Source organism: Quercus suber, unplaced genomic scaffold (genome assembly GCF_002906115.3).
Source record: "Quercus suber isolate HL8 unplaced genomic scaffold, Cork oak 2.0 scaffold_313, whole genome shotgun sequence".
Classification (NCBI taxonomy): Eukaryota; Viridiplantae; Streptophyta; class Magnoliopsida; order Fagales; family Fagaceae; genus Quercus; species Quercus suber.
In genome coordinates this window covers 617,559-634,794 of record NW_027069769.1, presented here as the reverse complement: position 1 = coordinate 634,794, position 17,236 = coordinate 617,559, and the positions used below count along the sequence as shown (strand labels likewise).

The window sequence follows — 17,236 nt, the reverse complement described above, 5'->3', positions numbered from 1 at the left end:
TTTAAAAGCTGATGTGGCCTTTTTTTTTTTTTTTTTGCTATGTAAGAACTTATGTGGCCAATAAAATTTAGACATGTTAGCATATCATTTTATATTTTATTATTAGACATGCGAACTACGTAAATCATTTTTTACATAAACAATTTTCGCTAGTGAGTTAATGATAATGACCAAATTGGTTGCAAGTTGAAAATATAAGAAACCAAATTGACTGAAAACCCAAAATGTAGAGACCAAAATCGTGTTTTCGCCTAAAAAAAATTAAAGAAAAGAAAAAGAGTAAAGGTTAAAAAGTAAAAATGTGAGGATATTTTGTGAGGGAAATGAGATATTGCATCAGGTTGCAAAACCCTGATCTCAATCCTAGGTTCTCAACACACAAACCACAAGTGTGTACATGAACTAGTAGACCCAACACTAAAGCAGATAAGAATGGGACAAGTTTGTTGTATTTTCTGTTAAAGTAGCTACCAAAAAATTGGACCTCCAATGGCATAGAGAATACTGGCGAACCATAAAACATGGGTTCATCTTTATCTCTTTGCACTGTCCGTACATCCATGTCTACCATAGAGACATTTCTTTACGCCATTGTCTCTAGGCAGCTTTAATAAGTACATCTAGTGAAAGCCACCGAAAAGAAGTTGCTAGGGGGCTGTACATGCACCAGGGGACATGTCCAAATTTCGTTGTTCTCGTTTCCGTAATGAGGGTAAATCGTACTAACACCCCCTGAACTTTTTCCCCCCTAATATTAGCCCCTATCTGTCGATGCTCCATCCAAATTAGCGGTGAAAAAAGAAGGGTTTAGGAAATCTTAGTGCATTAGCATGAAAGTTCAGGAGGTGTTAATACAATTTACCGTTGAACACACCATATCACTCGTGAAAGTCAAGAACTGGTGAAAGAAAAATTCCCACCAGTAATTTCTTATTATAAAGCCGCAGAAGATCTGTAAATGATTACAACTACTCTCCTCCAAAACATTACCCCTGCTTATAAATTGATATATGATACAACAATATCTATAAGGGAATGGACGGTTAATAGAATGGATAGAGGTAAACATATCAGAAAGGATCAGAAAAAGATGATCATTTGAACAATATACTGTACATACTGATGTAAAGACTAAAGAGTGATGAATGGTCTGCATGATAAATCCTACGGTCCATGTTAACTGAATTATTATCAGTCTTCATTAGTGATGACCCCTTCTAAGAACAGACAGGAACCCTCCAGATGACTTCTCCTTGTGCCTTCCCTCTCCTTTGTCTCCAACTTGTTCCGTGAACATACCAAATTTAAGCTACAAATTGTATGAGTTAAATGCTTGAGAGCATTGTCGTGCATTCATTACAAGAACTTAACTCCTTTGCTGTTTGTTGCAGGATCTCTATAATTTCAGAGAAGTCTGGTCTTAATACTGGATCTTGCTGCCAGCATTTCTCAAGCAGCTCAGCAAGCTTTGGATGAGTGTGCTTTGGGATAATAGGCCGTAGACCCTGGAAAGCATGGCAAAGAAAAATGTAATTTATGTTTACACGACCAGATATATTCATCCAATCAAATAAAGACAACCCATTTTTGATTAAGGTAAGGCACTAAGCCAGTTTGGTAACTGGTCTCAAAGCCTGAGCTTTGATCGATATGATTTGAATATAGTTCAAACATGACATCATTGGCAAATGGTAAATACACATATTCAACAATGATGTTCAGAAATTAGTTTACCTTCTGAACCAGACCTATAGCTGCTTGCAATGGGGTTAAGTATTCATATGGAAGCTGGCAAGAAAAACAAGAGATACTTTATTGATTAATTGAAGGGGCCAAATGCAAGAAACAAGATATACTCAATAAAATTAAAGGAAAAAAAAATGCTACTACCAAGCAATACCTTTCCAGTTAGTAGCTCCCATAACACAATTGCAAAGATAAAAACATCAGCCTTGTGATCATAAGGCTTATGTTCTATAACCTTCAATGCAAAAAACGACTCCGGTAAGAAAATGACAAAATGATCACTCTCCTAGTAGAAGATGAAAAACACTCCTAATAGAAGATGGAAAACAATTGCTGCCAAGCAAATAATTAATGTTATAAATCCATTCATAATAAGAAAAAGCAAAACTCATACAGCAAGAAATTTAGATGGCTATTAGCTGTTTTCTTGTATGCCACTTCTCATCAAATCTGTTTTTTCTTTTCTTTCCAATTCTTTTTTCCTCGCACTCTTTTACAACAAGAAAAAAATAATCATATCTACCAAAAAGTCATACGTGACAGAAGGATGAGCAATCCTTTCCAGCACCAAAGAGAAGTTTTCACAGAAAAACCTGGAATGTCCTGGATAAAATGTTCAGGATTTCAAAGACAATTTTTCTCCCCTGACTGATCCACAAGGCTTATTTTGGAAACATAGTCTTGTATTACAGCCACTGGCCTGATACCAAATTCAATATCAACATTATAAATTAAGTCTAAGATGTTGATTGCCTTGAAAATCAGTATCATGGTAGACCAAGAAGTCCAAAACAATGTAATGCAAGCCCATCCAATATGATCACATGGCCTAGCAACTGTAGCAGACCATCATCCCACCATTTCAAATGGATTCCTTTTCTACCAGCTGGTCAACAGACTCAACACAACAACTTACTACTCTACTGTCACCCACATTCCACTTGAAATTGATCATGTAAGCAGGAATCGAAAGAAAATTTTAGTAACTTCATACCGGATGAAATTAGCCACATAACACACTAAATTAAAAAATGGCTATATAATCCCATGGTTATTGAAAATTGTAATAAGCTACTCCTTACTGTTCTCACAACAAGAAGCATCACATAAAATTTCATAAAAAACAAATATAATTAAAAAATATGTAGGTTTTGGAAAGGCAGATGTCAGTATACATTGGAACACTTTCAAACAACTTCTTATAATTAGAGGCTCCCTGATTTAATATAAAATAAATTAATACTTCAGGAGCAATCCACCGATATGTTCCAGTTTCTGCAGTCATAACTCCAGATTGAGTTTTTACTCTAGCAACCCCAAAATCAGCAACCTTAACAACCTGAAAGGCAAAGCATATTATAGAAACCTCTTTAACAAGCATGCAGAACAATAGGCAGTCTTGGAATGAGTGTGAAAGCTTCATCAAAATTACTCCAAATGCCTTAATAATGTAATACCACTGAGAGAAACAAAAAAGGTTGTTACAAATGGATTGTGTATATGTAGGTACTGAGGTACATGAGATTTCAGAAGCGCTAGATATAGCTGGAGTAGTTCTAAAAGTAAAGCAAATATAGATAGAAAACAAGGTAGAATAACTGTTTTAGGGATGTAAAATAATTTCAGTCTACCCATAACAAACTTAAGCACAAGTAAAAATCTGAAACAAACAAGTTGCGGTATCTTTCTTTATCATCAACTTGGTAGACAAGAAACTACCATTACTATGTAAAGACTAATAAGGCCTTGTACATGCTGGAATTTATAAAAATCAAACATACCATTCTATGATGGAAAGACTACTGATTTTACCAAGTATGAGATGGTCAAAACCTTTTGAAATATTATATCAAGACAAAGAGATTATGTGGATATCTGCACTGTAACTATATATTGTGGATTTCTAAAATACACTCTGCACAAAAATAATACACCAAAACCAATATGAACAAGATATATAAAACTACATAGATAAGTATACAAGATTGAATGCCTTTTACCTCATTTTCATCCATCAACAGATTAGCAGCCTTCAAATCTCTGTGGATTATATTATTTTTGTGCAAGTAGTCCATTCCCTTGGAAACATCAATTGCTACTCTGATCAAGGATGGAAGCTTGAAAACTCCCTTTTGTTTATGTAAAAAGTCATACACACTTCCACCAGGCATATAGTCTGAAGTATTAAAGATAAAAAATTTTAAAAAAATCTTTGAGATGGAGACAACATTAATAAAAAAATCTCTAAAAGAACAAGGTACCAAAATAATTATTTATTTTTATTAAAAGCCAAAAAAATTGCAAATGCATTGGAATTCACCTGTTATAATGCAAAAGCTTGGAGGCTTGGTAAATGCACCAATGAATTGTACAACATTCTTATGTTGAACTTTTCTGTAATGTTCAAAAGAAGTTTGTTAAAGTATGCTAAAGAGTCAAGCATTCCATAGAGAAATTACTGTAGATCCTGCCACCCGGGGAGGGGGGGGGGGGGTGGGGGGGGGGGGGGGGGGTGTTCCAAAATAAAACAGCGAAGTTAAGAACTGACATTATAAATGCAAACATTTAAAGAAGTAAAAAAACAATGTTGACAAAGACATCAAAATCCAATTGATGCTTTTCATGTGATAAGTTCTGAAACATACACTTCTTGCTATTTGTTATTAAATAATATAATTAACCCTGTTCTCCAGTTAACTGTAAGAAAAATACACATACACATCCTTCACAAATCTTTCAAATGTAAAGATCTCCTTCACTATATGCACTACATCGATTGATGCATATTATATGTTACATGATCAAAATCAAAGCCTACACTTCCATTTTCTAGAAGAGGTGTCTTAATAAAGAAATAAAGATAATGTTTTTTTTTATAAGTAAATTAAAGATAATGCTTATGGGTTATGCTTGCTCATATTTAAATTTACATGGGTCAATGAAAATGAAGATGCTATGTGTGAGAGTGGGCTTGGGATTGGTTAAATGGGGATGGTTTTTGGTTCACTCAACTATAATTTTGAATGGTACAATAATTAATTTATCGATTATGGTAGGGAAAATGGAGGTTATGGTGATGGAAAATTGAGGTTTTGGTGATGGAGTAACTCGGAGCACAAAGGTCAGGAGGGTGGTGGTGTTTTATTTTATTTTATTGACAGTAATAAGAGTAATATTATTGACGGAAAAAAAAAAGGGAAAATACAAGCTGTTCATGATGATGAACAAAGAAAAGCAGAAACAGCAAACAAATAGAAAAGAAATCAAGAGGCAATTCTAAGAGAAGAATTTATACAACTTAATCAGGCAGGTGGTGGTGTTAATGGCAATTTCAAAGGTTGATACAAGTTAATGTAAGGAAAATTTGATGTAGGATAAAAGGAGAGCTTAAAGGGTTTTCCAATTTCACATTTTGGATTTAGTTGGATCAAAACTTAATTTACATCCAACTCATAAAAAGAAGTTAGCTAGATTATCAAACTACTTCATCTTAACCATGTTTTGATGGGGGAAACCCAAAAGGGATGGTGGTTTATTATATGTCATTTGGGAGGGAACGGAATGGGTAGCATTTCATTTCATTCCACTCAGCTCCATTTTGGGTTCAACGCCCACTCTGGGCAGAATCAAAGGAAATGTAGTACCAATTTTTCATGAAGAGTTACACATGTGACCCACAACCTCACCCTCCCCAAAGAACTTATAAGGGGAGGAGGTGTCAATTGAGCTAGGGCTCATTGGCAAGAAAATGTAAAGCAATTAAAAAAGCTTTCCTTTTGAAATTACCTTCCTTGGATTCTAAATAAAAGCAAGAACAATAAACTTTTTTAAAAAGTTACCTTCCATTTCTTCTTAAAATTCATTTCCTTTCCATAGAAACATCCAAACAATATATACAGGAATTAAATAACCTTTTCAATTTATTACCAGTATCAATTTAGTTTTCTTTCCATTCTTATATAAACTCCAAAAAAGACGGATAAAGAAAAGAAAGGATTTGAATGTATGATATCTAAGATTAATTTAGTATATAAATACAAGGCTTCTGGAAAGAAAATTTAAGAAAATTTTGTTGAGAATTTGATCTCCATAAGCTTAAATCAAATACATTTTGCTTGTTTTCGGCAGATGATTAAATGGTCTCATTTTTAACTTCATTGTGATATGCAATAAAATCATTTCTAAACCTAATTAACTACAATAATTAAATTGTATGTGAGATCGTTCACCAATGTGCTCTAGCTCAACTAGCACCTCCACCCATCTATAAGTTCTTGGGTGAAAGGGTGAGGTTGTGAGTTCAAGAGTCATTGGGTTTGAGAGAGAGAGAGAGAGAGAAGAATGTTAATAAGTAGTCTGAAGTAAGAATCACATCATAGTTACTTACATAAGCTAATTGGTATAACTCAAGGGAATCAAACAAGTATTAAAGTAAATTTAAGATCATGAAATAAGTAGAGCTCATTAAAGTCATTGACAAAGAGCTGAAAGTAAGGGTAGATAATGTTGTCATTAAGTCATACATTTTTTTTTTAAGATAAACAAGTTTTGGCCCCAAGGAAAGAGGAACAGTAGTGACCTCCACTTCATGAGGCAAAGGTCCCCAACCGATTATGCTAATCCCTTGGGGTTGTTATTAAGCCATCCATGTAGTTTCAAAAAAGTGAGTATTCAAGGTCGGCAGTAAAACATCACAGAATTACTTATTGTTTTCCTGAAAAACGAAGCTAACCCAATATTAGTAAAAGTGCAGGTGCAAAAACAGAATGAGCACTGTAGTTGAACTCAAAACCCACCTACGTCTCAACTAGACTATTCTATACCATTGTTGAAATATATGATTTGGGTTTTTAAAATTAGAATTTTGATGTTGATCAACAGTGACAAAATATAATTAAAACAAAACTTGAGTTCACTGCCAATCACTGCTATGTTTCCTTTATTGTACTGCATGTTTTTCCACAGAATTAAGTTTTCATCTCTAATGCCAACAAATAATTATATTAAGCCTAGCTAGACAACCTCAACAAACAGATATGAAGAACATATATCCCAGGGTCAAAATTTAGGCAAATAACACAGTTCAACAGACCTCATTATAAAGACCTCCTGCGCAAACTCTCTCTGCATATCTGAATTTACATGCTCAGGCTTGAGGACTTTAATAGCTACTTCCTGACTACAATATGTACCTTTGTAGCTGATTCCATTAAACAAGTTAGTTAACTAAACACAAAAAAAATTAGTGTATGCCCAACCAAAAATAAGAAGAGTAATAGGTGTATGTGTGAACTTACAGGTCACCATATGACCCAGATGCTTAGGATCAATTTCCCATACATCAGTCCCATCATTAGGTATTGAAAAATGATCAGGTTCACATTTGATCTTTGCTAGATCAAGCTTGCCTACAGGAGGTAACGATTGAGGATTTGGCCAAGCCTGCCTCTGAATAGCAACGCCAAATTCCAAACTGATTATGGATGCATTGTTCATAATATGATTGACAAGGGGAAGGAGAATAATTGAATAAAGAATAAAGAGGAAAATATAGATGGTCAGTTGACATGGTAAAAGATGGTGCTTATTGCCAGCTATCATACTTGAAAGCAGAAATAAGTTGCAAGAAATTACCTCAAGTTTAAAAACCTCCCTTTCCAAGGCAGTTTTGAGCTGTTCCGTGTCCTGTTTCATCCCAACCAAACTCTATTAAGAAATGGTTGGGGGAAAAAAAAAGGATTGCTTTGGTATTAAAATTTAGAACTCAAATTAGTTAAAACTTCCCAAGGTGCTCCATAGCATCTGGGGCCAAGGCCCTTTTCTTCTTATGTTTCAAAAGAGAAATAGAATAATGCAAAAAAGATAGAAAGAAATTACTCTAGTTTGATAGGTACTAGGTTCATAATATATAAAAGCCTGAAGACTATATTCAGACAAGATAAGCCAACTAAACAGAATCATACACAAAATCACTGTCATTTTATACAGAATGCTACTCTATGAAAATGGTGCCTTCCAAGTCAATTGCCAACTGTCATATGCATACCATGGAGATACAATTAGTTGGCAAACTTGCTTGTTTCCTTGCTCAAACGCATATTTTCCACCCTAGTGGTTGGAAGCCGTGTAGAGATCACAGGAGGCATGGCGCAGACATTAATGTCAACTGGAAGCAGGCGGTATTGAATGTCAAGCTCACGGAAAATCTTAACCATCTCTTCCATCAAAAGAGATCTCCTTACAAACTTCTCACCCATGTCTTGGTAGTTCATTTTGTGCGTCAGCCACAAGGCCAACCTCAGTCTGTGTAACTCTTCAAACTCCATCAATATAATCATAGGTGCAGCACACCAGTGCTCCTTCTTGCTCTCAACATAACTGCAGTGGCAACAATAAATGAAGAAAAGAATCATCAACTCAGATACTTACCTAACAGGTGTACAGTCAACGTAAAGTGGCCTAGGCATGAATCATAGTGACCTAGCCATAAATCATTTTGTACATACCTAATTATTCTTTGCCTCATAGCTGCAATCTTATCTGAAGGTGTTGCTATATGGACACAGAATTCAATGGAATCTCCCATGTCAGGACTGCGATAGAAATTATTGATGGGCTTGGTAGCAAGAACACTGTTTGGGTAAATGAGCTTTGTATTGTCATATCTCAGAAATACGGTAGTCAAGATGTTCATTTCTTCTACAACCATCTGAAATTTATTTTAGAACATATTAGTCCCCACACATAAAAGGGCAAAAACTTGCAAGATATTAACACAGTAAAAGATGGAAAATTACCTGAACCCCTTCAATTTCACACCTATCTCCCACATCATATGGATGCATTACAAATAAGAAGATGATTGCTTCAAATACTGTCTTGCAGGTGTTTCCAAAAATAAATGCAACGAGGACGAGCTGAGAGCTTATGTAGAGCAGAAATTTCATTGTGGCAATTCCCAATATCAGAAGCCAAACCACAAATATGCCAATGCCAACTAGAATGTTCAACACTAGATGAAGCTTGTTCACGGCTGTTTTGGTATCATTCAACGTCAAAGCGAGTGCTCTTCGATCTCTGAAGGCATTGACCTGGAACAATCAAATACATTACCATTATAAGCACCAAGTAAAACACAAACACAACTTTGTCAAAATCAAAATAATTTTTAAAAGGGCATCCACATAATATGAAAATAGACATTGTTTGAAGATTTTAAATTTCTTATGACCAAAAGGACATAGCAAAGATTCAAAACCTTAAAAACGACATTTTCATCAAATCTTTCTAAGCAGCTATCCTTGATGGCATGTTCTAATGAGAGGAAGTCACCATAAGTGTCTAGAGCATTGATGCTCTAATCAGTTTTTTTATAGACCAGGCCTCTAAAAATTTGTATATCCCAATCTAAAACTGCTGTGATCAACTATATGATCAATGCTCAATATATGTGGCCGCAGATTTCCTTGCCAGGCTTCTGAGTTCCCTGATGCTTGAACCTTGCTTGGAAGGTAAAGAGTAACAAAAACGCATGCAGAGGAATGCACAAACAAACTTTTGTCATGGTGAAACTTATATATTGTAAATCATGATTATTCCAACTTATCGACTAAGAGATTCACTTCTAGCATTGACCAAGAAAAAAAAAAAAGCAATAAAAATTAAACCATTTCTTGCCCAATCCTTACCACCCAGTTGTTCAAGGATGATTTACTGATTCTCCTGGTCTCAGAGGCTCCTTCAAAGAGACTCAAGGTTTTCACAGCCTCATCTTCTCGCAAGAAACGCATCAAGTCCTCCATGTAGATGAACCTGACAGAGAAACAGTTCATTGAAATTGATTAGGAAGAGTGACATCATATACGCATAAGAAATCAAGTTAAGGATAATTACAACAGCATCATACGTTCTCCATCTATTTAACAAATATAACAAAGTAAATTGAACAAGAAACAGAATGACTCATAGTTTTCCATATCAGGAAGCAACAATTAATAACAAAATTCATCACATAACTTCAAGTACACGCGATGAAAGAAAATAAGGCAACATTGCAATAAAAGAAGTTTCAAATGGAGAAGCAATCATCACATCACATGATGCAAATTGATGGACAACAATTGAATCAATGTCGAAGGAGTAAGGACTTACTTGGACCCATGCCTAGCAACATTCTGGAATATTTTCTTTGCTGCGGCTTTCGCCTCAACTTCACTCCTAATCTGCGTAGAAAAATCATTGTCCCCAGAAGGGGTAGTTTCCAATATCTGCTCATCCAATGTGGTAATTGTCCCATGCCTCACAATCCTCATCAACCTCTTCATATTCCACGCAGACACATTCTTAGGATTCAACTTATGTAAATGATCAATAGTTATCCCCTCATCCTCCTTCTTCGACATTGTCCTTGAAAACTTCCCACTTCTCTCTTTTGGACTCCTCNCCATGTGAGTCAATGGAATATTTTAGGGAATAAAATAATATAAATATATATATATATATATATATATATTTGGGAGAGTGTTAAGAGCAAAGTGAAGCTAAATACTAATATTGCTATTTTAGGTATAACCAAATATTTCAGCTTCAGAGCTTACAGTAGAGGAATTTGTTTAAGGTTTTGTTAGGAAAGTGTTTAAGGCTTTGTAAGGAGAGTGTGTTGACGCGTGTTACTTTTTTTTGGTTGAGTGTGAATTAAAATATGGAGATAAGCAATGAAAAGGAGTTTTGCTTTTGAGAGAGAGAGAGAGAGAGAGTTTGTTTATGCAGCGGAGGAGAGCATGTGGTGCCAGAAGACTCAGGGAAAAGGAAGAGAAAAAAAATGGTCGTCATGCATGAGGTTTTTATATAAAGAAATGATATTTTTACAACAAATCTTAATTGATAGGTTGTTATTGGTTGTTATTATTAGGACAAAAAAGTAATCTTAGTTTTAGTTTCAAATTTGAACCAATAACAACTAATCACCTATGATTTATTGTAAAAATATTGTAAAATTGTTGTAGATGTAGCATCTCTCTTTTATATATTTTAGGTTTTTTTTTTTAGTTTTGATCTCAAGAAAAAAAGGGTCTTGATTTTCTTCACCACTTAGGGTTGACTGTTTACACTCCAATGTTTCAGGAATTTGATTTGTTTACATCATGAAGTGTGGTTCCGTTAGCCATTCACATATCATTTTTTATTAATTTTTACAATTAAGCTGATGTGTTTTATTTTTACCAAATCAATCTCTAAAATTATATCGTTTAAGTGATGAGCAAGTGGAAAGCTGACACCATCAAAACTACGTCGTTTTAGGCCTAAAACTAAAACACATTACTCTAATTTAAATGACACCGTTCAGGCGTTCAGGCAAAATATCATCAATGAAAAAACAGAAACAATAACTCCATGAACCCAGAGAACCCAGGCAGACTTTTCTTCAATCCGATCAACAAGTCTCGTTGATCGCTAAGAGATGTTTAAGACACGACTAAGTTACCAAAGGTGAGCAAAAGTGAGCAAATGGGTATGAAGAAAAGCCATGAAAAGAGGGGAATTCTTATCGGGGTCTACAACAAGAAAGACTCCTACATGAAAGAATTAAAGAGGTGGTGAAATGAATGGCTGTTTCGAGAGAGAAATATCAATTTGGTCGGTGGATCTTTCTCCTCCTCCGCCACCGCATTACTACTCTGGCCGCTGCCGCTTCCGCCGCCGCTGCTGCGGCTGCCGAGTCGCACGAAATCAAAACCCGACTTGGCTTGGTCTTTCCAAAACTCGTAACTATTCTCTCTCCAAATCTTGCCGCCAGTAGCTTCAGAGCGTTTCGTCGCCGAGGAATCTCCGTCGTAGACCTTGACAATGACTTCTTCGCGGTGGCTGTGGTGGTCAGAAAAATCAACGGCTCGCTTTGAGTCGTCGTGGTGGTGGGGGAAGAGCATAGGGAGGTGTTCGTTGCCATGGTTGGATTTATCGGCGGCGAGCTTTCTGAGGTGTTTGTAAGAGTTGTGGGATTTGTAGGATTTTTTAAGTGAGAAATCCATGTGAGTCAATGGAATATTTTAGGGAATAAAATAATATAAATATATATATATATATATATTTGGGAGAGTGTTAAGAGCAAAGTGAAGCTAAATAGTAATATTGCTATTTTAGGTATAGCCAAATATTTCAGCTTCAGAGCTTACAGTAGAGGAATTTGTTTAAGGTTTTGTTAGGAAAGTGTTTAAGGCTTTGTAAGGAGAGTGTGTTGACGCGTGTTACTTTTTTTTGGTTGAGTGTGAATTAAAATATGGAGATAAGCAATGAAAAGGAGTTTTGCTTTTGAGAGAGAGAGAGAGAGAGAGAGAGTTTGTTTATGCAGCGGAGGAGAGCATGTGGTGCCAGAAGACTCAGGGAAAAGGACGAGAAAAAAAATGGTCGTCATGCATGAGGTTTTTATATAGAGAAATGATATATCTACAAAATTTTACAATATTTTTATTATAAATTTTAATTGGCAGGTTGTTATTGTTAGAATAAAAAAGTAATTTTAGTGTTAATTTTAAATTTGAACCAATAACAACTAACTATCTATGATTAGTTGTAAAAATGTTGTAAAATTATTGTAGATGTAACATCTCTCTTTTATATATTTTAGGTTTTTTTTTTTTAGTTTTGATCTCAAGAAAAAAAGGGTCTTGATTTTCTTCACCACTTAGGGTTGACTGTTTACACTCCAATGTTTCAGGAATTTGATTTGTTTACATCATGAAGTGTGGTTCCGTTAGCCATTCACATATCATTTTTTATTAATTTTTACAGTTAAGCTGATGTGTTTTATTTTTACCAAATCAATCTCTAAAATTATATTGCTTAAGTGATGAGCAAGTGGAAAGCTGACACCATCAAAACTACGTCGTTTTAGGCCTAAAACTAAAACACATTACTCTAATTTAAATGACACCGTTCAGGCGTTCAGGCAAAATATCATCAATGAAAAAACAGAAACAATAACTCCATGAACCCAGAGAACCCAGGCAGACTTTTCTTCAATCCGATCAACAAGTCTCGTTGATCGCTAAGAGATGTTTAAGACACGACAAAGTTACCAAAGGTGAGCAAAAGTGAGCAAATGGGTATGAAGAAAAGCCATGAAAAGAGGGGAATTCTTATCGGGGTCTACAACAAGAAAGACTCCTACATGAAAGAATTAAAGAGGTGGTGAAATGAATGGCTGTTTCGAGAGAGAAAAAGCCCATGGAGCATGACCTTATTTTTTGGCTTGTAGCTAGAGTGGTGGCCGACCAAAATCCACCTGGGTTTGGCACGGGACCACCGGTGAAAGTTTGTGCGACTTTGGGGTAGAAAAATAAAGTAGAAGCAGTAGCAGCAAAAGCCAAAAGGCAAGATAAGAAAGAGAGCCATCGACAAAGAAAAACACGTACTTGTTTCTGTGTACCGTTTGGTGTGTAGTGTCTTGTGTTATAACGTACGTGTTTGTGTCGCCTTTTGTTTGTTCTGAATCTTGATGACGGTCGTCGCCACCAAGGCTGCCAGGAGCCTTTTCCGCCGCCGATGGTCTACCTGAGTTCACACAAGCCGAGGGGATTGGGTAAGGGAGGTCACTGGGTTCGTGGGGTTATGGTATCTGTTTTTTTATTTATGATATTCGGCCTGAATAACGTCGTTTAAGCTAGAGTAACGTGCATTAAGTATTGGCCCTAACGATGTAGTTTTGATTGTGCCAAATCTCCGAATTTTTTTTCAAAATAACCAAATCTGTTAAACAATTTCGTTAGTTAGTAAGATTTTGAAACTATTTAGCAATCTAATAAATTGAATTCTCTGAACTCAATTTTGTTGTGCTAGTTTCTGCTATGAAACTCGAGTGTGAGACACGATTTCCTAATGCGATTTCAAAGAGCAAAATCAAGTTTAAAAGACTCGATTTATTAAATTACTAAATAGTTTCAAAACCTTGCTAACTAATGAATTTGTTTGAGGGATTTGATTATTTTGAAAAAAAAAAATCCCAAGTCTCCACTTAAATAGCCTAGTTTTAGGGCTGATTTGGAAAAAATAAAACACATCAACATGACGGTGTGTCACTTAACAACAGAAACTAACCATGGGGTAATTTGCTAACGGAACCAAATTTTAGGGTATAAAATCAAGTTTTTGAAATTTTGGGATGTAAAATTCAGTCAACCCTAAATTTCAGGAATGTAATTTACAGTTTAGCTTTCTTTTTTTTATAAAATGAAAAAGGAAAAAGAAAAAGTGGATTTATTATGAGAATATTTTCTTAAAGTAATTATTATGAGAATTTTACTTTAATAGATTTTCCTTTGTGGAATTATGAATAAGAAAATATTTGACTTTTTAAAGAAGTAAAGGATAAAGATAAATTTGGAAAGTTATTATTAGTATTGTTTACAAATTAGGAGTAATGCTACGTATATAAACTATTTTACAATATTTTTATAAACTTTTGATATAGGAAATTCGTTCTAATATGAGTTTACCACTAACATCACATTTATATTTACCAATAATTATTTAGAAAATATTAAAGTCACATTAGCAGTTTGTAAAAATGTTGTAAAATAGTTTGTGTATGAAATTTTAATTTATAAATTAGACCATATTATGAGAGGAATCCCAAAATAAAACAAAGTGAGAATATATGAAAAATTAAATTAATTGGAGTATAATGCAAAGTATGTAAATTCATCAAAAATAAAAATAAAAATAAAAATAATGCAAAGTATGTAATATAATTTTTTTACCTGATGATCTGCTTTTGTATATTGATTACGGAACGACTATTGTTGGCATTTACTACTATTTAGTACTTATCTTCTTTTTTTTCTTTTCTTTTTCTTTTTTCTCAAAGAAAAAAGTACTTCTTTTTCAAAATTTTATTGAAACTGTGCAACTCTTTACTCCAATGTATATAGGAAGGCCTGTGATTTTCTTTAGGTCACACGTGGTTTTTTTTTTCTTCTTCAAATGTAGCTAGGGTATTCATCACCTTTTATACCATAAAAGGTGGACTCCTCAAAACCAATTTCAAAAGGATTTAATAAATGTATTTTATAGTTTAGATTAAATATAACAAATTTAAAATTATATTTATTTAAAATATAGAGAACCTTATTTTATGTTATGTTAAAGTATTTCTCACTTTCATTCTATTTTATGTTATGTTAAAGTATTTCTCACTTTCATTCTATGAAGTGGCTCTCTCACAACATACAAATTTTTATGGGCTTGTGGAATTCACATGTGGCAGGAGACTAGGAAATAATTGCTACTGTTATACATGTTTGTTGGCCAATATCATTTGTTTTCGAGTAATCTTGAAGGGAGTAGAACAAATGAAGTTTTGGATGTAAAATCTCATAATCCAAACTAAAATCAATCTTTTTATTGAGCTGCTAAATTTTTTAGCTTGAATTTGATATGAACATAATAACAGACAAGAGTCACAAGACAATGACCTGAAATTTGCGGCTAACAAAGTTGGCTAAGGGTTTTTAAAATGAGCATTGCACAAAGTTAAAATTCATACGCTGTCATTATACTTTTTTTTTTTTTAATTTCCCAATACTTTGTCATTATGCTACGAAATACTGAATTAAGAAAGAAAATTTGTCACTTGCAATACTATCATTACTTGTCATTATGCTTTTTTTTTCTCCCAATATTTTGTCATTATGCTACGAAATACTCAATTAAGAAATTTTGTCACTTGCAAGACAATCATTTTCCTACTTAGCTACTACTACTACCACTTTTTACTAAACCCAATTTATATGAAATATTTAATTTGAATAAATTTTAACTTGAAATTTACGAGTACTTGAGTAACTTAACTATTATGAAGACAATAATATTTTTTCTTAAATGAAGTTAACAAGCATCAAATGTTTTACTGTATTTTGTTGTTTACTAAGACTCTTGATGTCAGTTGAAACAAATCTTAAAAGTGTTGTATTGCCAAACCGTTACATACATAATATAACACACATTTCACATGTTTGTGAGGCCTCACACAAAAGATGTTACATGCAAGATGCAACCGATAAATGCTTAAAAGAAAATAGTCAATATTTCTTGAAAATTGTTTTTCTTTTTTAATTTTTTTGCTGGGAGAAAATTGAGTAGACAAGGGTGATCTAAGTTGACATCTTTCATCTGTGCGTAATCATATTAGCATCCTACCCGTTGAACTTAGCGGCGGCTATATATGCAAGTCAGGGTGGTCACTGGACCACATTGACTTGCAAAAAAATGTATATATACACTTACCAAAAAAAAAATTTATATGCCAAACTAACCTATTGTAACTAACCTAATAAAAATTTTGAACACCCTGATTTGAGAATTACAAAAATTTGAGTTTAACAAAAATAAGAATAGTGCTACTACATTCCCAACATTTTAACAATAATTTTACAACAAATCTAATGTAGTAAGCTATTACTTATTCTAATTTGGGCCAAATACTAATATTATTTTTTTATCCACCAATAACAGCTTTTTACATAAGATTATTGTAAAATTGTTGTGGTTAGCATTAGCTCAAATAACATCAAATATAAACCAAATAAAAATAAGACAAGACCAAACAACAACAAGTAAAAAAATTAGTCAACAAAAAACCTATTATAAAGTAAAAAGATAAAATTTGTAACTCGTTTAACTTATTTAATAAAAATAATTTCTAATTTATATTTCTTTAAAAAAAATATTATAGTGATTTAAATTTCTTAGCTGTTACCTTAAAAAAATTCCTATAGCCGTCCTGGTTAAGATGGGACTTGCAAGTAGGAATCCTACTAATGCCAAAAAAAACAAAAAACAACCTAATAAAGGACATAGCTATGATGAGTTTTACACAACACTACAACCTATAAACTTTTGTCTTTTGTACTCTCTGCTTGTTTTCCCACTATTTTTTAGCCTACCCAATTTTGCATTGGGTTGTTATTGGAAACAGCTGGAATCAACAAGGGCATTGTGGGAACACGGAAAAGCAAATACCGACTTCGCGCGCAAACTCCTCTTAAAGTGAGGCTTACGTGTCCCAATAAACATACTAATGTCTATCTAAAGCTACAAGATCACTTTTGGATGACATGTTATAGCCATACTAAAATGTAAAACTAACCCGCTAACTTTCAACGTTTTTTATTTTAGTCCTTTAACTTTCAGTTTTGTTATTTCAGCTTTCTAACTTTCAATTTTTGTCAATCCAGACTTCCGTTAGAACTCAGTTAAGGTTGCCGTTAAACTCACTGAAATGACGGTTTTACCCTTCTTCTTTTTTTTTTTTTTTTTCGGAATTAAAAGAACAAAAAATCTGTAAAAAAAAAAAAAAAAACATTTTAAGGGGAATGACGCCTTCCCCTGAAATCAAAACAAACAAAGAAAACATTGAGTCAAATCCCTAACGTAAATCAAACAAGAAACCTTGAGAGGATTACAATCCAGAATTTTAAAAAATTAAGGGATCCCA

The 17,236-nt window shown here is 33.9% G+C and overlaps 2 protein-coding genes across 2 annotated transcripts; both read right to left on the bottom strand.

Moving 5' to 3' along the window:
- Positions 1-891: 891 nt before the first annotated feature.
- Positions 892-7,909, bottom strand: LOC112000799 (serine/threonine-protein kinase STY46). The gene is given in 11 exon segments (XM_065782758.1): positions 892-1,505; positions 1,735-1,788; positions 1,901-1,981; positions 2,990-3,085; positions 3,747-3,922; positions 4,067-4,140; positions 6,839-6,946; positions 7,044-7,065; positions 7,068-7,194; positions 7,381-7,431; positions 7,793-7,909. Coding segments are annotated over 11 exon segments (972 nt in total). The 5' UTR covers positions 7,796-7,909; the 3' UTR covers positions 892-1,325.
- LOC112000775 (mechanosensitive ion channel protein 8) lies at positions 7,610-12,119 on the bottom strand. Its single transcript, XM_065782773.1, has 6 exons — positions 11,323-12,119; positions 9,898-10,209; positions 9,435-9,558; positions 8,544-8,837; positions 8,253-8,455; positions 7,610-8,124 (listed from the first exon to the last, which is right to left on the bottom strand). Exons 1-6 carry the CDS (start codon positions 11,772-11,774, stop codon positions 7,806-7,808), a joined length of 1,704 nt encoding a protein of 567 aa, XP_065638845.1. The 5' UTR covers positions 11,775-12,119; the 3' UTR covers positions 7,610-7,805.
- Between the last annotated feature and the right edge of the window lie 5,117 nt (positions 12,120-17,236).